The 22183-nt window shown below is 39.9% G+C and overlaps 1 protein-coding gene across 4 annotated transcripts in view; it reads left to right on the top strand.

Annotated features, from left to right (window-relative positions):
- The window catches only part of CCSER2 (coiled-coil serine rich protein 2), a 52481-nt gene that overhangs the window by 23414 nt on the left and 6884 nt on the right, over positions 1 to 22183 (top strand). Inside the window, exons 6-11 of one of the 4 annotated variants that reach the window (XM_081190834.1) lie at positions 2694 to 2777; positions 3960 to 4046; positions 5515 to 5613; positions 11661 to 11745; positions 14918 to 14957; positions 15305 to 15363. In XM_081190834.1, the coding sequence (XP_081046960.1) occupies positions 2694 to 2777; positions 3960 to 4046; positions 5515 to 5613; positions 11661 to 11745; positions 14918 to 14957; positions 15305 to 15326 (417 nt within the window). In that variant the 3' untranslated portion in view covers positions 15327 to 15363. The remainder of the gene's footprint in view (positions 1 to 2693; positions 2778 to 3959; positions 4047 to 5514; positions 5614 to 11660; positions 11746 to 14917; positions 14958 to 15304; positions 15364 to 22183) is intronic. The other 3 variants (XM_081190832.1, XM_081190833.1, XM_081190831.1) reach the window with 3 other exon arrangements.

A 22183-nucleotide genomic window follows, 5' to 3' on the forward strand; every position in this document is an offset into this window, starting at 1 on the left:
CAGAAGTACATGTTTTGCCCAATGTGTGACGTGGTTCTGCCATGGGGAGGAAATAAACCTGTGTACAGGGGGTTAGATTAGATGTGAGGAACCTTTGGGCTTCCAGATGTTGCTGAACTGTGACCCTCATCATCCCTGGCTATTGCCTATGTTTTCTGGAGCTGATGGGAGTTATACATCTGGAGGGCCAAGGGTTCCCTACACCTGCTTTAGATGAAATAATGGTTGTGAATGTTCTAACACTTCTCAGCCAGATTTGTAGTGCTCATATTTCTATGGTGTTAATTCACATGCGTGTGGATTGTTTTTCTTCTGCATAATAATTTGAAAAAGAAAAAAGGTGTGATTGTTAGAGAGACTTGCACACATAGCTTTATTGATAGGATCATACAAAGCTTTAGTCAAAGAACTGAAAATGTGTAAGTTAAATTGAGTGTTAACCTAATTGTTCTGGACTGGATTTGCAAATGTCTAGTCTAAGCTTCGCTAGAGAGAGGGAGGCCTGCTTCTGAAGTTACTTTGCGAAAACAATAACCGTAAACGTCATCCCTTTTTCCTGTGCATAACTGTCTTGGCTCAGACTTTCTATTTTTGTACCTGCGAATAACATACCTGACTTTTCTAAGTACGAAAGGACTTCATCTTCAAGAAACCCTACCCAGTAATGGACACTCTAGCTGCCCTCCCTCTAGTCAGGTCCTCTGGCAAGTAGAGTACTGCTGTTAGTTATAGAGCAGCCTGGATGGAAAGGCGGAACGCTCCTTCCTTTAGGAGCTGTGCTTCCCAGGGTGCTTGTGTATGTAAAGCACTGCTCTTAAGTGCCATTCTGCTATTATTATTATTATTATTATTATTATTATTATTATTATTATTTATTACAGTTGATCTGTTACTCACCTGGTAAACCACTGTCTCAAGGCCATTTACATGTAAGATCATTAAAAACACAAAAACAACAGATACATTTAAAACAATACTAAAACCCCAACAAATGGACACTCATGGTAAAGACCCATTTATCCAGCTGGGAGAGCCTGCCGGAACAAAAATATAAAGCACAGCATTTTGAAGGCTTCCTCCTGCGCATCTTTCCCTCTCAATTACAGCTGTGTCTAAGAGCGCTATGTAGTGAGGGAACAGTTTTCAGTACCTGCTCCTCAAACTGCTTTTTCTTGGGGAAAGTGAAATAAAACATCACATCATTGTGCTCCCAAGTAAAATGTGTGCTGCTAGTACAAATTATGGTACATTGGAAAAATGTATGATTAATTGAAATCTTCCATTTTCTAACATATCAGTACAGTGCTGGCTTAGTAGAGGAAGTTTGCTTATTACAGTTATGATGTCACTAATGATGAGGTCCCTTTGAACAGAAGAAGCCCAACATTCTTAGTTCTTAAAAACATCTAAGTAGTCTATGGTGATTATGTATCTTTCAGCTAGTCTGGGAAGTATAAGAAGAATTCAGTATATGCCATGTAGACGGAAAGTAAAATTGGAAAAAAAGGTTGTTTTCAAATACTCGGAATATTTCAAGGGGGGCTTTTTTAAAAAAGTAACCATATGTAACCTGGTCTTTTTTGAATGCACAAAGGTGCTACACTGTATGTGTCCTATCAAGCTAGGGATATAGTGTAACAACCTATTATGTGTGGATCCTGGCTGGAAATAGTGATATTCAGTTTGCTGTTGCACTCCAGTGAGAACTAGGCCTTAATCCTGCCTCTGGACTATACCACTTCAAACTGCAGGTGGGGGATGCTCACATGATTGAATGTCTTCTTGTATATAGAAAACTAGCAAGCCGAGGAGAAGGTGCAGATACAAGCCCTATCCCCAAGCACCTTTTTTAAACATTCATTTTTATTGTTTTTTTATACCAATTGGTGCACTGTAAATAGTGTACAGTAGAACACTTCATGAAGTGAACATCACTTGTGGTGGAAATGTTTTGAATGGAGGACCCCCCCCCTTTTAGTGGTGCAGCCAAAACACAAATTTACAATCTCAATCTTACCAAATCTGTTGCACTAATATAACCAAAGTGCCTGGTTACACATAGGAAATAGTTTAAATGCAAGCTTCACTTTTATGTAGTTCAATAGCCTTCTAGGATGCAAGATTCCTGTAAATCCCTGAACCAAAAAAGTTTTAGTGAAGTTGAATGGTATAACACCCCACAGCTATGTGACCTTTTTAAAATTATTCAGCAAACAAACTAGAAGTAACAAATTAAGTTCCAGCCCTTATAATTCTTGAATAAATCATTGTGTGGTCTAGGCATTAAGAAACACTTTCTTTCATCTCTCTCTCTCTCTCTCTCTCTCTCTCTCAAAGCAATTTCATAATAAAGCTAGTATTTAACATGTTGAATACTTCTAGGGGGGAAAGCTTCTTTGAAGATGGATACCAGAAATTGTTTGACAATTTCAGGAACCTGATAGATTCTTAGTGCTGAGAAACTAAAATGAAAAGTAAAATCAGTGCATACAATTTATTAGCAAATCTTACTATCTAGTTTTGGAAACCTGTGTTTGAAATAAAACTCTGATAAGATGGAACCATTTGGAAACTACCAGATCTCCCAAGGTCTGTTCAAAATGTCAGGAATAATCCAGGAATTAGTAGTATTTATCATTCAAATACTATAGGATTTAGGTGCTCAAATAAATAGAAACTTTCACTTCTTGCAGAATGATGAAAATGTGTCACTCCACAACATCACATTTTCACTTCCTTCAAGCCCAGAACTGCAGGAGCCTGAACCAGTTTATAAGGTAAACCAACTGTGCTTATTTCAGAGCTGACCCTTTTGAATGAAGGAGCTAATGGGAAAGCATCAAGTGTGTAGGTCAGCACTATTTATTTATTTATTTATTTATTTATTGAATTATCTTGTTTACCCTTAGTAGGTGTAACAAGGAGAGGAGTTCCTTTAATTTTTTTTATTTCTTTGCAAAGCAGCTGCAAACTCTGCAGACTGTTTTGAGAGATAAGAATTCTGGTGGAAAAACTGGGCAGGCAAAGAACCATGTTGCTAGGCAGAATGATGAGAGAAGACAGTTTCAGGAAAAGCACCACTAAGAAACACTTGGCCTAGGGAGCAGGTTTTGTTTTCCAGCTGCTGTTGCCACATGTATTTGGTAAGAGGCTTGGGCAGGATTGCAAACAAACCAAACTTAAAGGAGGATCATAACTTCAGACATAATGTTGGAGTAGATTCAGGGAAATCAGATTAAGTCTATTTATTTCAGTAGGTTTGATGTAGTTTGATATCACCCAGTGTTCTGTTGCCCCCAAGTAAGCTGTAGTTAGTTGTCCATTTAATTGTCCAGAACTTTCAAACCATAGCTTAACTACCAGTGGTGGAGCATTCACCGCCTGTGTCCAGGGCATGCATACACCAGGGTACGTTCAGGACATGCTGTGGGGTAGGGTATGTTGCCAGAGCGACCCCTGCCCACTGCTGTAAAGCAGGGCACACTTATGGGGCACCGCAAGCTGTTGCAAAGCAACAGGCATCACCCTGGCCCCTGCAAGCCAAGTGCTGCTTTTGTGAGTGGCAGTGGGCTCACAGGAAGGGTGTCATATGCTGTTGAATCCTCTCACTGCACCCTACAGCTGGAGGGCAGCTGAGGACACAACAGCTCACCATGCGGCAGAGCGCCATGATGCACCCCCCAAAAAATTGCCTGGGGTGATGGCCCCCCTAAGCCCCCCATTCTACGCCACTGTTAACTATGATACCAGAATGCGGCCAATATTTGCAGTTTTGTTTTGTTTTTCGTTTTCTTTCTCAACATTTGGTAATGAAAATAATGCAGAGCCTAAACTTTAAAAAGCAATTTGCTCGTAGACAAAGATTTTACTTTTTCTCTTCCCTGACCCCCCCGGACAGATAAGAATTATGTTTATCTACTTCATGGAAAACATTAAGATCTCCACTTTTTGTTTGGCAGACTGATGATTTGCTGAATGAGATCACACAGCTTAAAGAAGATTTAAAGAAAAAGGATGAAACAATCAAACAACTAGAGCATCGGCTTGTGAGTATATTATACAGTATACTCTGCAGAGAATGTGATATCTACCATAATTTCTATAAAGCAATGTGACACCACTTCTTGTTCACTTGCGTGGGACTAACTTCAATATTTAAGTCAGTGGGAAATCCTTTTATAGGAGCTGCTTATGTAAATTGGAACAGTCACAGGAATTCCTGGATCAGAAGTATGATACCTTAGTGTTCTTACATATTATGGCCATGTGCTGTGTATGTTAACTTAGAGCACAGGGTTCTGAAATAACGGGAGTTCAAACCACACCATTCTTCATTTTAACATATCACACTGTCAATTTATTTTACTCTTAATGCAGCTGCATTTAGCAATTTGTATCAAGTGATAAGACTTGGCATGAGTAATCTAACTATATTTTAAAGAGCAGCAGATGATGTTTCTTATAATGTAAAGCCTAAATTACAATATTAACACATTCAGGGGAACTATTATGGAAGGAGGTATTTAAAAATAAAATGAAAATTAAAAACTCTCCAAACAATTGAAATTGCTGTGAATGATTTGGAAATATTTCATGTTAATTGCAGATAACTGTGATAAATTTAAGTGTATAAAAGTATCAGGATATACCGTATTTTTTGCTCTATAAGACTCACTTTTTCCCTCCTAAAAAGTAAGGGGAAATGTGTGTGCGTCTTATGGAGCAAATGCAGGCTGCACAGCTGTCCCAGAAGCCAGAACAGCAAGAGGGATCGCTGCTTTCGCTTCACAGTGATCCCTCTTGCTGTTCTGGCTTCTGGGATTCAGAATATTTTTTTTCTTGTTTTCCTCCTCCAAAAACTAAGTGTGTCTTGTGGTCTGGTGCGTCTTATAAAGCGAAAAATACGGTATATGAGTCTAGGTTCCTTTCTGGGAGACACTGGGTTGTAACCCATGACATTGTTCTGTTTAGTGCAAGACTTCCAACTGCACAATGGGATGGGACTTTCATTTCCTGTCCTTGCTACTAACCCCCCCCATCAGTTATGGGTTTCTCCCCAACTTTCTGGAGGAGATCTGGGAGGTTTGCGGGGAGTGCATGGGAAGAGGAAGTCCTGTTCTGCAGGTGGAAGCCTTTGAACTAATGGAATAACTTGATGGGTTACAACTATTTATATTCTGCACTGCTGTTTGTGTACAGTTTACACACTGTTCTGTTTACACTTGAATTAAGTATTTCTAATGTCTATTATGTGGATCAGCCTTTGGACCTCTGTATCCATCCTTTTCTTCTTTCTTAGCAGCAGTTTGTGGCGCCTGTTTTGTGGTGGTAAAACCCATGAGAGTATGGAGGGATTATTTTATGGCCTTACTACCTCATATTTTGTTTAATTCATTTGCTAAATGTTATATTGTGTATTATACTATCTGTAAGACATTTTGAGATGTTATGCAAAGTAACTAAAAAGCGTAATAAATAATCATCAAATCGTTTGTCTTTTGTGTATGCATAAAGTCTGTTAGGTGTGTCTGCGACAGAGACAGTAAGATATCTGAACAGCCTGCATGCACATATGCTGACAAATACACACAGACCTCCTGGAGGAAAAGTGCTGTGAGTAGTCGATCAAAAGTTACAGTTGTTTATGTAAGATAGCTCCTGGTTTAGATCCATTAGGTTTCATCATCTTGCCATGTTACCTAGGGTTCTTTCAATTTCTTCTTTTTAGTTGTATATAATTTTAAAGATGTTTTGCAATCTGCTACATTGTATATACATAGTTATTTATCGGGTGGCGGAGACAAACAGTTGTGTATTTTTGTGTGTGTGTTGACTCTCATTTGAGTCTTAAAAATACAATTTAGGATTTCAGATAAGTAGGATTTCAGTTTCCAGTCCTTCCTGATTCCTAAGCATCATTTTTAGGAATGCCATCAAAATGCAATATAGTGCTAATGTAGTTCATATTAAACTTTAATATGAACTGCAGACATTCCAGAATCGAAAAACCATTTTGGATCTTAGTAAATCATTTTAGATGGGTTCTGTAGTCTATATTTAATTCTTATGGATTAAATTCACTGGAGTGTATCCAATATTTGTCTTATTCAGGATTGTTCCATTGAAATGAATGGACATTAGTGACTTAGGTCAATTAGTTTCAGCGGGTCTGCTGTGAGTATAACTTAGTTGGCTATAACCCACTATTTTCAAATCTCATGAGAATCTATTACCAGTACATATTTTCCTGGCAAGGTTACCTCTTTGTCTTTTTAATAACTGTCAAATTTTAGTCCTGGGTTTATTTCTGTTTCCACTTTTGGAATCTGAAGTATTGGTGTAGATGATAATATAATTCTTTACAAGTTTGATGGATTCTAGTAGAACATCTTCTCCATTAGCATTCATAATGCACAGCAGCAGTGGAGCACACATTTAACAAAAATATGAAATAGCTCTCGGAAGAAAATTGTGATCCTTTTGGATTTCCGAATAACGCTGGACACCAGCAGAAATTGCACTAGTTCTAGATTTGAATGAGAAAAATTGGGGTTCACTTGTCCTTACCCCTTTTAGCTAATTTGAGGTTAGTGTTTTCATATTTCTGAGGAGGAAAGAGAGGATTTCCTAATTCTATGCATCTTATTCAACATTGATGGTTGAGCATATTTTCTAGGGTAAAGAAAAAATTTATATGCAAACTGTAGCAATATATTTTGATTGTTGAAATGGCAACAAAGTGTTCTATGATGTCACATGCTCTACACATCACTGATTTTTAATGGAATTTCCTAGCAGTGCAGTATGTAGTTTATGGGTTGCTAGTATGCAGAATGTGTGCCACAAATGGTACAGGCACCTGTGTGGACTTCATAATATGGCTAGACACGAACAAATGGAACAGTGGACCTGGCTGTGGCATAATTAGGCCTGTAGTTCTGTCCTGCTCAACTATTAGTAAACTAGAGGCAAAATAGCACTAAAAGAATTGCCCTGAAACGGCATTATACTGCTGTAGTTCTCATGGCACATTAAACTATGGTTAAAAACAAGCCCATATTTTAATGTGAACATGCAGTGTACTAGTGCACACTACTGAAAAGTTCCTGTTGCTAAGTGTGGGTATGTTGCCAGGAAACAAGCCAGCATCTGGATTGTGATGCCTGAACCTTGGCTTGTTTCTCTCTAAACAGAGAAGCAGTATCCCAAGGTTGTTCTTTGCTTATTGTTTACAGTTTGTAGGCAGTGAAACAAATGAAAAGCCTGGGTTCAGGTGTCATCACAAGCCAAACTCTGACTTGTTTCGTGGCAGTGGCAGTAGTAGGGAAAATAGTAGTTTAACATGCTATGCAAACCAGGGCATGATTTGAGAAGTACTATATGGTCTTTAGTTGTAAATTATTCTATGAAACTGCCCCAGAAGCCTCTCCTATACTATTTCTAAGAGTTGTTAGTGGACATTTTGTTGTGGACTAGAAGTGAGCTTTAGGGTTTTGTGCTGAAAAAACATCTTTCACATTTTTCAGTACATGATTTGGAAGAACAAATAACAAAAAAACCATACTCAGATCATAGTGATTGGATGTGTTTTGTATATTTGTAGGCCAGGGGTTGGCAACCTAAGGCCCATGGGCCACAAGCGGCCCACAGAGGTCGTTTAACCAATCCCCGAGCCGCCCACTCAGCGAGTCCCCACGTGCTGCGCTAAACCAGCGTGGTGCGGGGACTTGCTTCCGTGGCGCCAGAAATCATGTCGATGCAGATGCCTGAAATCGCGAGTGTGTTCATGATCCGGCCCATGGAGGGATCTCTGCTGGAGTGAACCGGCCCAGGCGAGGTAAACCTTGCTGACCCCTGTTGTAGGCAAATAAAACTAGCACAGTGCAATATGTACTGGAATTCATACTTGATTAGGTTAAAGCAAAACTATAAACTCAGAATTCCTGATTTGACTCTTCTTGACATTCTGACTCTAATCTACTTTGAATAATTTTTGAAGGACAATTTAAATGAACCTCACTGATTCATCAACAAATTCTATAATATTCTATATTTTTATTCTTACTATTTTCATTTGAAACTAATTCAGTATACAGATAGATATACGCATATAGGCATGTTTCAGTTGACCTGTTGAGACCCCCGTATTGAATAATTTTGTTTATTTATTTATTTATTAAATTCATCTAACGCCCTTCGTCCAAAGATCTCAGGGTGGTTCACAGCATCAAAACACAAAATGCACAATAAAAACAAAAACAAGAAGTATTATTAGAAACCACTGTCATTTTCCTATAGCAGAACAGAAACAATAACAAAAAATGACTAGCTGAAATACTGGGCCCATAGTAAATAATGAAAGGGGTTGAATGTTTCTCCTAATATTCCCCCCATCCACCCAGAACAAGATATTGTTGCATGCCACCTCAATCCCAGAGCAGTGTGAGATTCCAGGGTTTCCAGGCACCCAAGTTTGTGTTTCCTTCAGAATGAGGAACAGCAGAGACTGTGGTGTCTTTATGATATATAGTTTATTTACAACCTGAGCCTATGATGGAGGGGTTCACTGCATTAACATCCCAGAAGAGTCTTGCTTCACCCATAGCCACAGCCTTGGGTACGAGCAGAAATCAGGCATACTTCTTCCTCCAGCTTCTAACTTACACACACAAAACTCAGCTCACAAGTCTTTATCTTACTAACTACACACACCTGCTACACAGAGCCACTTCCTTTGCTACCTTAATGACCCATACTTAGAGCTATCCCCAGAAAGCCTACCTGACTATTCCAGGAATTTGAATCCTTGCTTAGATTTTAACACTAGCTGAATCCAGAAGTTGCTCCCCCCCATATAAAATTTCAGTGTTGTAAGTTTGCACTAAGTAACGTTTCTTTCAAGATAAAAATCAGCTTGGAACAGAATTAACCTCCTGCGGTAAAATCGATTTTTGTGGTCTGATGGAATTCTGCAGTGTGCTGTAATAATTTATTTTAAATATAGGAGAACCATTCTTGAAGTGGTGTATAACCTCCTCCACACACACACACACAGTGCGGGGGGGGGGCGTTAATTTATGATGATAGGCAAAATGTGAAGTTATTTTTCCTGCCCAATTTTGAGAAGTTGCTAGGGATAAAATGGACCCTAATTAGCCCAAAGTGTGTGGTAGTGTCACTTTCCCTTTCATTTTAATAGGGGTAGACTGGACACTTGCTTCAAAAGGAAGGGCTTGTGTTTTACCAAATCGACTACAGAGCTTCTGTTGCTGCAGTTTTCAGGGCAGGCACGATGGTGATGTATCAAAATCTGCAACCTATCCCTGAGTTGTGCTACTTCTGGCTCTGCCCATGGTTAATTTTCAGTTCTCCTCCCCCATTAGTTGTCAAGGGGGGAGAAAAAGAATGCAGCAGCTTTATGTTTCCACAAATAGGTAGGCCAGCTCCGCAGCTTATGACAGAGGGAAACATTTACGCCCATTTTTAAACTTCCCTTTTACACCCCCTCTGCAATAAGGTTACAGCATTACCTTAGGAATTACAGCTGTTAATTCATCTCTCACATAAATATTACACGAGAGAGAGAGAGAGATGGGAGGGCAGGCATGCTAGCAGCTTTATAATGCCACAATTTGTGTATTTCTTTGCTGTAATTTATTAAAGAAAAACCTTCATTGTTAATAGCTGATTTAGAAGAGTGCAAGTTATGTGCTAGGGGTTCAGCCAAAGGAAGAAGTGATCGTAGCAACTTTGCAGTCCACCAGTGGAAAAAAACAACTTTTATTATTTCATATGTTTAACTATGGTTTACTGATGTGCAACCAAACCACTATAGATTTACTGTAGCCTTGTAGAAAAGGAAGAAATCTTATTTAAAGGTTGCTCAGAGTTGATTCTTCACATAGGCAACCAAAGCAATGGATATTTACATAACTGTTTTGCAATACTATATTGTCTATTCTTCATACCATTGTACCGTTCATTGTATGTTATCAAAAGTATCACCAATATCTCTTGTAACATCAAGCAAAGTTGCTCAATGTTCTGCTTGTATTGCAAGCTTTTGTTTTCTGGAGCTCAGCATAATATATAGAATCCACATATGCAGGTTATAGAGCTGTTTTAAGAATTTAGTCTCATCTGAAATTTCCCCTCTATCTAGCTAACTATGTAAGTCAGATTTAAATGTAGTGTGTGTGTAACCCCCACCACAATATAATGACTACTATTCCCTATGTTTCAACTTAGCAAAATCTGTCCACTCTTTCTAAAGTAGCAGTCCTGTGCACATTATTTGAGAGCAAGTCCTATTGTGGCTGCCAAATGTATTTTTAAAAGACTGAGTTACTCAGGTTTCATGCATGTGTGCACCTGCTGCAGAACAAATTGAGAGGATGTGGTTTCACTATCCTCAAAAGGGCATTTCTCTATTTATTAGCATGGAGACAAACAAACCAGGCACCCCTTTTTCTACATTAAAATGGAGATTGATATTCACATGATGATTACTGCCCAGGGGATGCATGAACTGGCCTTCACGTGGCAACTGTTCTATGCAGTGGCTGGAATGAAAGGCAATTGCCATGGATAATTTTTAACTGCTTCTTAAACTATTTAAGCTTTTTTGGAGCTATGTCTTTTTACAGTCTGAAACAAACCTAAAACCCAAGCATGCACTCGATTGCAATTATCCGTGATCAGATAACATTTTTGATAGTCTGAATGTATTATATATGGGGCTATCCTTAAAAGATGGTTTGGAAACTACAGATAGACACTGTACCATGAGACTGTTAACCAGGGCATCTCATTAGAAACATCTCCCTTCAGTATCAAAAGAGCTTCACTGACCACCATTTGATTTTTCAAACCCAGTTTGAGTTGCTCATGTTGACGCTAAAGTCCTTTCTCAACATCACCCTGCCCACAAATTCAGCTATCTACCAACACTCCTCTTCAGGTGTTCTGATGTTGGACAAATGTGATGACCGAGAGAGGGAGTGCACCTAGGACCTATTCTGCCCTTTGGGTGCCAGTCTAGCTATTTCTATTTACCCAGGACTTCTAAGAATTTTACAATTTCAGTAAGCCATTTTAATTAGTGTATTGTCTTGTGTTTATGCTGATTGGATTTTGTGAGTTGTAATTATTTGTGTACGTCAGGCTTAACATCTCATCCCAGGTGTAAAGTGTGGGTCCCATTAAAACATCTTTCTAAGATCTTGAGGTATGCAGGCAATAGAGAATCTACCCCAAGTTCCTTGCTGTAATCTTTTTAGGTTTGAAAGGCATACACTTTTAAAGCCTTCCCTGTTCTTTGGACGTCTTCGCTGATCTTTATAATAAATTAGAATTTGATAAACAAACCACTTACTTCCACCAGGTACTCTGAAACACTTTTACAATGCATATAAAAAGGCTATTCTTGTCTTGATTGACTTGGTGTTGCATTTAATAAATACATTTCGAATACCTAAAGCCAATTTTTCCTTCAAATATTTTCCAGAATCAAGCTTTTACAAACCTTGCTGATCTTTTCAACTATTTCAGATTTAAAAGTACTTGTTCTTAGTAAGAGGAACAATGTGGCTTTGGGTGCTGTTTGCCCCCTCTCCGTTCTCTTTTTTATTATTCTTTCTCCCCCATCTTTCTCTGCACAGGGTGGGTATTCTGCTCCTTCCTTCTCTCCCTGGCAGGGCTCATTCCAGGGCATCCCTCGGACTGTTCCACCGCAACGCAGACAGAGTGAGTCTGTACTTCTCACTCATATCCCTCACTGTGCTCCAGTAGCAGTTTTCCCTTTGCACGCACTGTTCATTGTGTAGCATTCTGTTCTTTCAAGCAAAAACATCAATCACATGCGAGTCTGTGGTCTAACCTCAGCACCTCTTTCACTTAACGATATAACTGCAACTTAACAGCTTTATCAAATCGTTTAATAATAGATCTTAAAAGCTACCTGAAACCTTTCTTTCATCTATCCTGAAAGTTTGCTTGTTCTCCACCCTTTCATGGCTTTTAAAGTGCGTGTTTGTCCCATTTGTTCATGTTATCAGCATGTATGCTCATCCAAATATATTTGTTTGATATTTGTGGAGATGTGTTCATACAAGTCATACTTTGATAACAGTATGTGACACATTGCTATATTTGGAAAATTAAACTTTTCTTTCAGCTGTGAAGCTTTTCTAAGAGATCTCTCAATCAGCAATGTGCCAGAGTAACAAATTAAGGAAGTAGTGGCTTTTCCAGCAATGCATGATTTATTAATATTACTCATTAACTAGCAACAGCTTGATCTAAAATGGGATATTGTTCCTTATGCACAATAGAAAAGACAAATTTGTTGATTTGTACTGTACTAAAATAGAGTAGAAAACTAGTAAAACTGATATATTGTGAAGCACTAGCTTAAATTATTTCAGGGGAAATATAAAGTGTCTACCTTGTTTGTGTAAACATTTTCATTTGCTTATGGTAGATTTTTTTGCATTTTAAATTATCCATACCCTAGAAAGCTTATTTGCAAAGTAAGGATGTATTCCAATCAATTTTATTAAAAGTTGAGTGGTGACATCCTTTTTTTAGTAGTTTGAGAATTTGCATTCTCAGCTTCAGTTAGATGCTGCTATATAAATTAAGTATGGGCAGAAATTAAGATCTTCGGCAATGTTCTTAAGAATATAAAAGGATGATAACTAAAGGGCTACGTATGTTGTGCGAATGCTATTTGGGAACTAAACAAAGACTGAATACTAACTGGTAAACGTGTGTGTGTGTGTGTGTGTGTATGCTCTCTTTTGAATAGAGCAAAAACCTGCTCCTATTTTATATTGTGGGCAGAATTGGAACTGAGAACTGGCATTATTTGACCCTTACCCTGGGATCTGGACTTTGCTATATGCAGTTCCTGCTGTGGACATGCCCCTGTTCTAAACAGCAACACACGGATGTGCTACATTCCCAACATGTCGTTCAAATCCATGACCCCTGAGATTCAGGGGGTCTCATTCCCAAATGAATGCCTAGTTTCCATTATACTGGACTACACTTGGACGAGGAACTACTTTGGCTGCTTAGCTGAATTTGCCTAGGCCCATCTTCGCATAGAGTTTGGGTTAGATAGACCTCTATTGTGGTCCAACAGGATGCTCCTTATGATCTTAGCATGTCTTCCATATTTGGTGGTTCATTAATTGTCAATGCTATAAGCTGTGCAGTGAAAGTTGCTTAGGGCTAGAAAATCAGTGAAATAAGTAATATGAAAGAGTTCAGTGGAATGCACTAACTGGCCTAGTTCACACATCACATTAAGCCAAAGTTTGAAACAGGATGGAGCACCTATGGCCCAGGGGCCAAATGCAGCCCTACTGGCCTCTTCCCAGACTTTGGGACTCTCTCCGAGTAAACCCCCCTCCCCAACAACACTGTTTCCCCAAACTACACCCCTAACTTACCCTAACTCACATTCTCCTTTAGAGTTTTTGCTTGGCTGGAATGTGTCCTTGGACGCTGATAATGACTCTTTTTTTATCTGGCTGGACAAAGAGAGGTGTGTGAGCATGTGTAGAAACTAATGTACTATCGAAAGGAGCTACCCACTTTTGCCTTCCCAGCACTAGCATGTGGTCTCCACTCCCAGAAGGTTGTCCAGATGGCAGTATAGTTTTCAGGCTGAAAATGTTTTCCGATTCCTAATTTAAAACAAACCTGTTTGCTTTTTGTGTTGTCCAAATCTGGGCTCATAGTTTGTTTCCTTCCAACAAATCACAAGTAGTAACCAAGGCTTGTTCTTTGCTCACTGCTTGACATTTGTTTGAGGGAAACAGGTCCAAACCTGGGTTCAGATGAAACGACAAGCCTAATTCTGGCTTGATTTGTCTGTGGTGTGGAAGCAGCAAGAGTGTGCAACAGCAGCATAGGAAGCTGCTTATGTGTCTAGGTGTGGTAAACCTGTGACCTTCCACATGTTGTTGGACTCCAACTCCAAACATCCATGGCTGATGGGATTGGAATCCAAAAACACATGAAGGGACTGGAGGCTCCCCCATCACCCATCTAGACTGGTAAACTTCAATCCCTCATACCCAGTTGCCTGGAAGCTTCTCTGTAGAGTCTTTGGTATGTGAACAGTCACAGAAGTGCTGATTAGTTTGATGATCAAAGGACCAATCATACCTATATTGAGTCAGGATGGTGGAAGTAAGTGGAACAAATTTGGCATAATTTCAGGATAGAAACTTGTGCAAAACCAGCTAGGGGTTGGGCAGAGTAGTTGTGGATTTAGGAGATTATGAGCTGTGGAGCTGACTCATTTTTGGGTGAGGGAAAGCCAAAAGCTTATAGTGTATCACATACTACTTTTTGAGCATTAATGATAGACTACAGACCGGGGGCAGGCAATGTGTGGCCCTCTGGATATTGTTGAATGGCAGCCCCTATCAGCCCCAGCCAACATGACCGATGGGGAGGATGATGAGAGCTGGAATATAACAACATCTGGAGGTGCACAGGTTTCCTACATCTGATATAGACAAACAAAGCCTTCAAAACAATGTGATGAGCAGGAAATCAAGAGGCTATTAGAATTTCTGTGTAATCCTTCAAATTATCATAATTAGAGTCAATGCTGAGTTCCTGATAAAGGTGAGTAGAAATTAGGTGCCAAGTCAGTTTTGTCCTTTGAAAAGTTGGCATAGATTTGTTCTTAAGATTCAGGGATATACTTGCTTTATGTAAAAGACCTGCGTTAGTACACTGGAATAAAAGATTTCCTCAATAGGTTCATATACACAACTATGTAATGAAAGAGAGGGTACTCTTTGGTCATGGCAATTGCTCATTGTTGTGTCTTGGTCCTCTGACACCACTGTCCTGTCTTTTTCTTGTCTCTGCTTTCCATTTTGCTATTGGCAAGGAGTTGAGGAATTAGTCCATTACTTCTATGATAAAGCGTGGTACAGTACAACTTCAGATTTCTTCCTCCTTCCACTTCTTCACTATTGTGTATGCTGCCTGCATGGTGCATGCATGTCAAAGTTGTGCATGCAGAGTTGTCTTGTTTTCTCCATACCTCATAACATTAATAGGAAAAGGCTGTTTAGTAGTTCTTAATGAAATCAAAGTAAATGTTTCATCTCACCTGTGTTATAAGCAAGAGAATCACATTTTCATGCCTGTATTTTTCTACACCTTACTGAGTGGCATTAAGTTGTATGCAAAATTGCAAAACATTTGAAGTAATTTCCAGTTTACTGTGTGTGTCTTATGTGGCAATTCTCTTCATTGATTTTCTGCTATTGAGCACCCTGCGACAACTCATGTAGAACCAGCCTTCACAGGATGCTGCTATATTGTGGCAGGGTATGTGTGGATCCTTTATACTAGAACATCTAGAGAAATCTGGAAATGGATAATTTCTGGAACCTATCTTTATTGTAAAAATACATGTTGACAATATCCAAAGACACAATTGGTGTTTAATACTTTGTCATAATCTGCTTCCTTGGTTAGACAGCATTGGAAGTATTCTACAGCACAATAAACATATAGTGCTTTTCTTAGTGCACACAGCATTGCATCTGAGTTTTCATTAATCCTTATAACATCCTTGTAAGAGGCTGTTATTACATCCATATTACAAAGTGAGATGGGGATACGGTTGGAAGTGTGATTACTTAATGCTTCCCAATGAGTTCATGGTAGAAATGAAATTTAAATTGGGACCTGACTCACAACTTCTCCTGTCAAGCAACATTAGTTTTATATCTGCTACATTAATGGAAAGCTCCACAAAACAGTTTAAACAAGTAGCTATCATATACATTTCAGTTAGGTCTGTACCAGGTGTTTGCTGGTGAACAAGGGTGAAAGTAGAGCTTTAGAGGGGAACCTGGCAATGGAGATACGTCTTCTGTTTCTCTGACATTTGCTCCATAAAACAAATTAACGTGTTTGCCCCCTTCCCCTGCAGCAATTTTTTTACATGAGTGCTACAAAGTAGGCTGGTTTTTGTAGTGGGTGAAAGTGTTTGTGAAAGTCCCTCTCCAATTTCATCTCAGCCATGCGGTTTCAATATACTTCAGACTATACATGTATAGCCAGCCAGTCAACTTATTTAACCAGTTAGCTTATTGAAATACTTCCGTAACTGAAAGTAAAAGAAAACTCAGGCTTAAATTAAACTAGACCTAAATTAAAACAAACTAGTAGTACATAGGCATTCCATACACTGGAAAGCACATATTAATGCCTATGCAGATTTCTATAGTTGATAGCATTTGTTTCAATAAATGGCCTATTCATTGTGATTATAGAAAATACTGTAATTTTGAATATGTAAACATATTTCTCTTGTTTAGACAGAACGTGCATCTTTAAACTAAGGTTATTAAAAGTGGCCAAATCATTCAATAATAACTTAGCAAATTTCCTTCTGGATTCAGTATAAATGTCAGTAATAAAAGTACATAAAAACAAATGTTTTTGATCACCTGAGCTCAACAAATTGAAAACAAGGAATTTTCTGATCGCATTCCTCATATCAAGTAGACATGATTTGGAATATCAGTAGCCATATTCAGATTATCATATCCTGGATGATTGAGCCAAGATATGAACAAGACTTGTACCCACGTAGGCAGCCCCTTCATTCCTCTTTATGATGACATGTTCTCCATTGGCCCTTCCATTAGGATAGGCCATGAAGGAGGCTTGCCCAGAGGGGAAAGAATTTGGGGGCAGAAACTGAAGACCCTTGTTAATTAAAGACTTCCTGGCTTTACTGCATGGATGGGCAAAAGGCTTATGATATCTCTGCTTATTGTTAATGTAAGATTTTCCATAGTGGCCAATATGAGAAATGTTTTATGCAGGACAAACCATGTTAATACCTGAAAAGAATGTGGACCGTTTTTTAAATGAAGATTAGGAGCAAACTCTTTCCATCTTTTAGAGAAATGTTTTCTTAATTTCGCTATGATAAGGTGTGTGTAGGTTGTTTTTTTTTGCCTGACATTGATTTTTTAGATATTGTGGAATGATCCTAAATTTGGCATTGAGATCCAGTTTCTGGATTTGATTCTGCTTTGCTAATAAGGTATTATCCATTTTAAGAGGCTTTTAATACTACATAAGGATTCAGAACTTTTTAGCTATAAATTTCAATTCTGTCCTAATTCAAACTTCTGGCATAGAAGTCTTTGAAATCTATTTTGTGGAATTTCTAGCTATTCCGTCTGCATTGTTCCTCTAATCTTGGCTCCATATGACAAATTGGGAAAAGATTTCTGTGTGCCTTACCTGCAGGGGAATTAAATTTTCTACTTTGGCCAGATGGCAGGTTTAGCAACCTTTTACTATGAAAGTGACCCCAGTTGTTAAAGCAAACTGATTCAAAGAACTGTGAGCATAAGGAGAAATGCATCAATGCAGTGCAGTGCCACAGTGTAGTGGGGATTGGGTTAATGCAGTCTTCTCCAGTGTGGTGCCTTTCAGAAGTAGTTAGATTCTCAGCTCACATTATCCCTTACTTTTGGGTATGTTGGATGGAACTGGTAGAAATTGAGGCATAACATCATAAGTTGGGGAACGCTGGATTACAGTATAAGAAACAAGAAATAAGGAAAATATAGGATGCAGCCTATTAGCTTGAGTAGGCCATAGAAAGGTGTTGATACTTTGCTTGTGCAAATGAGGGGAATCCTTAGGGTCTGGAGTGCTCTTCTGTTAAGTCACAGGGCACAGCCCACTACATTAATGCATTAGTGCAAAGATGCACTGCAACGACTACTAACTAGTGATTTTTAAAAATGCATAACTGGATGGTAACTTTCGGAAATGGTAGAAATGGAGAAAGGATCTGCACAGTAAAGCACTGAATTATCCCTTTTTGTCTTCATCATCCACTGCCATGCTTCTCCACTTTGACAGTCTGGAGATGTCATGGCAGCTACAATCTTTCTGGCTCTTCTGCATGTCATTTTCTGTTAACCATTTCTTTTCTCCCTTTCCATCTCCTAAAATAGTAAACTGTGGCATGTTAAGTCCTCCTACACACAGTGTTGCATGTACCTCCGTGTTACTTTGGAGTCTCCTGCAGCAGTTAAGTGACATGCACATATGGAAGTTGGGGTTCTGTCAAGATTGCTTAGACACATATACACACTTAGGTTGTCAACACTGTTGTGGAAAACACCTAGTTTACATACTGTATTTGTTGTGTGTACCTGCCCTGAGACTAGGAAATTAATACATCATATTTAATGTTCAAATCTTCAAATTGCTTTCTTAGCAATTCCTTATGTTGACAGAAACTCTAGGTGCTGGAGGAAATATAGAAGAGCAAAAGTGGGCATACAATTTATAAATATGAAGAAGTAGAACGTCAAAAAGACAGAAAATGAAAGAATTTTAGGCAAGGGGTAGGATTTACAGGTGGATTTTCTTCACACCACATTACGGTACCTGGCACTTGTATGCCTTCTTCTAGTAGTAATATATTTTCATTTCCTTAAGTTGCCAGTATTTTTACTGGGGCATATGGTCAGAAATGATGGACTGCTGGGAAATATTAAGGTCCAGGGACCTTAAATATTTCTAAACTATCAACATTTCTTAACATTTTATGTTGTAATATTTACTCACTTCTTTATATTTATTCACTTCTTGTGAGTAAATATTACAACATAAAATGTTAAGAAATGTTGATAGTTTAGAAATATTTAAGGTCCCTGGAATATTTGTTCCTGCATTTCTTGGTACATATAGAAAATCATTAATAGAACCGTCTATTAATGTGCATATCTGTCCAGAAGTAGGTTTTATAAGTGGTATTTACTGTCAGATAGATGTGCCAAGGATTGCAACCTTAGAATATTAAAACACTTTGTGTCAATAGAACTCTTTCATTTTGTAAAGGAGACTTTGCAATGGCTGTCTATAGTTAGATTTCTACAATACAAGAGCAGTCCTAGAGTGCAGTTAAGAAAGGAGAAGGGGTTTCCATGACTATAGGACGTGTGCGTGTATGGAAATACACACACACACACACACAATGTTGTTTTCATATAGCAAAAGGGAATTTCATTACTTTGCAAATACATCTGCCTAGCAAAGTTGACAAATGTTAAAGCTCACCCAGTCATGAATCTCCAGGACTGGGCAGTTTGAAGACCACTTAAAGCATCTCTGGCCCAGGGAGATGCACTTAACCACATGCAGAATATGTGGATGTTTTCATTTGAGGCAACCTGCACCTTCCAGGCAAGTCCCCAAGCTGCTTTTTAAACTCCCCTAAGCAATAAAAGAGTACAGTTGGGGAGCTACTGATAAGGAAACTTGTGCTTCACTCTGCACCATAAATACTGGCTTGTTGAGAAAAAGTTATTTTCACTTTTGTTTCAGTCAAAATAAGATGGTGAAGCTTGTAAAAAATTACTGAGGTTTGGATGGTTGCGATGATGTACTGCAGTGTAGAAGTGTGCGCACACTCTTTCTCACTCACACATGGTGGCCTCCTAGATCCCTGATGATGATCATCATCCAGAGGGGGTTAGGAAGGAAGCAGAATGTTCTAAAAGTGCAATCTGATCAATGGATGATTGCTGACCTGAAAAAAGTACAGCATTTGTACATTGCATTCTGATTACCTGCTTGAGTTTTGCTTTCCTCCCTCTTTCTGTAGTGTATGGGAATCCTCCTAGCTTGATTCTGGTATAAGCTGTTATCCATGCATATATCTTGCAGTCACACCCCTTTCCCTTGTTACTAATTATATTACTTTATTTTGGGTCACTTTGTAACTGCTTTTAAAACTAGCTTTCTGGGAAGCTGTGTAGTCTTCTTTCTCCCTCCCACTCCCACAAAACATTGTAGTCTTCCCTTCAGCCCTGCACAAAGTGACTACACTCATGCAACAGTGGTATGTTGTCTAACATCACATCTACAAAGCTAGGATTGCTATACAGAAATTTATTGAGAACAAAAATAGGCTAGCAACCCAGCCCTAACATATACAGAGCTGTATCTGCCCACAATGTTGACATAATGATAATTGTAATGCCATTTTTATTTTGGGGTTTAACGTGTCACATTGGCTCAGTTTGCAGTTGACACTAAGCTAAAGCACAGCTTAGCATGAATGAGTAAGGCCTTGGATAGGAGATCAGGTTCACTTTACTCCCCCAGTCCTACTGCTCTCCTGTGAACTAAGCCACAGTGGGGACATCTCTGCCCCACAGGCCTAATCAGACCCACTGAGCTTCTACATTTGGCCCACTAGGCTGTTTTGGTTCCAATCGGGATTCAGGCCTCATCACGGGACGGAAACTGCCTTGGTCGCACTGGTTGATGATCTCCGGCGGGCTAGGGACAAAGGTGAGAGCTGTTTCCTAGTTCTGCTGGATCTCTCAGCGGCGTTTGATACCATCGACCATAACATCCTTCTGGACCGTCTTGAGGGGCTGGGAGCTGGGGGCACTGTTATACGGTGGTTCCGCTCCTTCCTCCTGGGCCGTGTTCAGAAAGTGGTGGTGGGGGATGAGTGTTCAGACCCCTGGGCTCTCACTTGTGGGGTGCCTCAGGGTTCTGTCCTCTCCCCCATGCTTTTCAACATCTACATGCAGCCGCTGGGAGAGATCATCAGGGGGGTTGGGCTGGGTGTTCATCAGTATGCAGATGATACCCAGCTCTACCTTTCTTTCAAATCAGAACCAGTGAAGGCGGTGACAGTCCTGTGTGAGTGTCTGGAGGCGGTTGGAGGATGGATGGCGGCAAACAGATTGAGATTGAATCCTGACAAGACAGAAGTACTGTTTCTGGGGGACAGGAGGCGGGCAGGTGTGGGGGATTCCCTGGTCCTGAATGGGGTAACCGTGCCCCTGAAGGACCAGGTGCGCAGCCTGGGAGTCATTTTGGACTCACAGCTGTCCATGGAGGCACAGGTTAAATCCGTGTCCAGGGCAGCTGTCTACCAGCTCCATCTGGTACGTAGGCTGAGACCCTATCTGCCCGCGGACTGCCTCGCCAGAGTGGTGCATGCTCTGGTTATCTCCCGCTTGAAGGTGACCCGGAAACTACAACTAATCCAGAATGCAGCAGCCAGACTGGTGACTGGGAACGGCCGCCGAGACCATATAACACCGGTCTTGAAAGACCTACATTGGCTCCCAGTACGTTTCCGAGCACAATTCAAAGTGTTGGTGCTGACCTTTAAAGCCCTAAACGGCCTCGGTCCAGTATACCTGAAGGAGCGTCTCTACCTCCATCGTTCTACCCGGACACTGAGGTCCAGCACCGAGGGCCTTCTGGCGGTTCCCTCCCTGCGAGAAGCCAAGTTACAGGGAACCAGGCAGAGGGCCTTCTCGGTAGTGGCGCCCTCCCTGTGGAATGCCCTCCCACCAGATGTCAGAGAGAACAACAACTACCAAACTTTTAGAAAACATCTGAAGGCAGCCCTGTTTAGGGAAGCTTTTAATGTTTGATGTATCATAGTATTTTAATATTCTTTTGGAAGCCGCCCAGAGTGGCTGGGGAAACCCAGCCAGATGGGCGGGGTATAAATAATAAATTATTATTATTATTATTATTATTATTATTATTATTATTATTATTATTATTATTGGTTAAGCCATGCTTACATGCCCTACCCCTGATTCCATCTATAGCATGAAGTGTGTGGCAGGTAAAGGTACAGCTCTTTGCTGAAATTGGGTTTGTAGGCACCACTGGTCAGCAGCACTTGCAAAGCCCTATGCCTTTGAAACCACTGACACTCAACTGATCAGTGGAGCTTGCACTGAGCCTTTGCTCACATGGTTTGATGTCAGACCATGTGGGCAAAGGAAAATGCCACATGAAGGGTGAGGGAGGTAAGCATCTGACCCATTGACTAGCTCTAGTTCCTCATCTGAACCTAGACTCAATGGTTTGTCTGGAGTGAGACAAACTATGAACCCTGGTTCAGATTACACACTAAGCCAAGCCATAAAAAAGCTCAGAGCAGCACAGCAGGACAGGGGGAGCAGCAAAGCAGCAGAAATATCTTTTCCAGGAACTTCCACATTTGCAATAAGCCAATGGCTTACAGTTGTGTGTGGTCCTGGTCTTTGGCTAGCTCTTGATACATTCCAACTTAGGTATTTATGTAGAAAACTTGGGACTGGATAGTCAGTATGTTCCACTA

This window comes from Podarcis bocagei (genome assembly GCF_964188305.1).
Source record: "Podarcis bocagei genome assembly, chromosome: 4".
Taxonomy (NCBI): domain Eukaryota; kingdom Metazoa; phylum Chordata; class Lepidosauria; order Squamata; family Lacertidae; genus Podarcis; species Podarcis bocagei.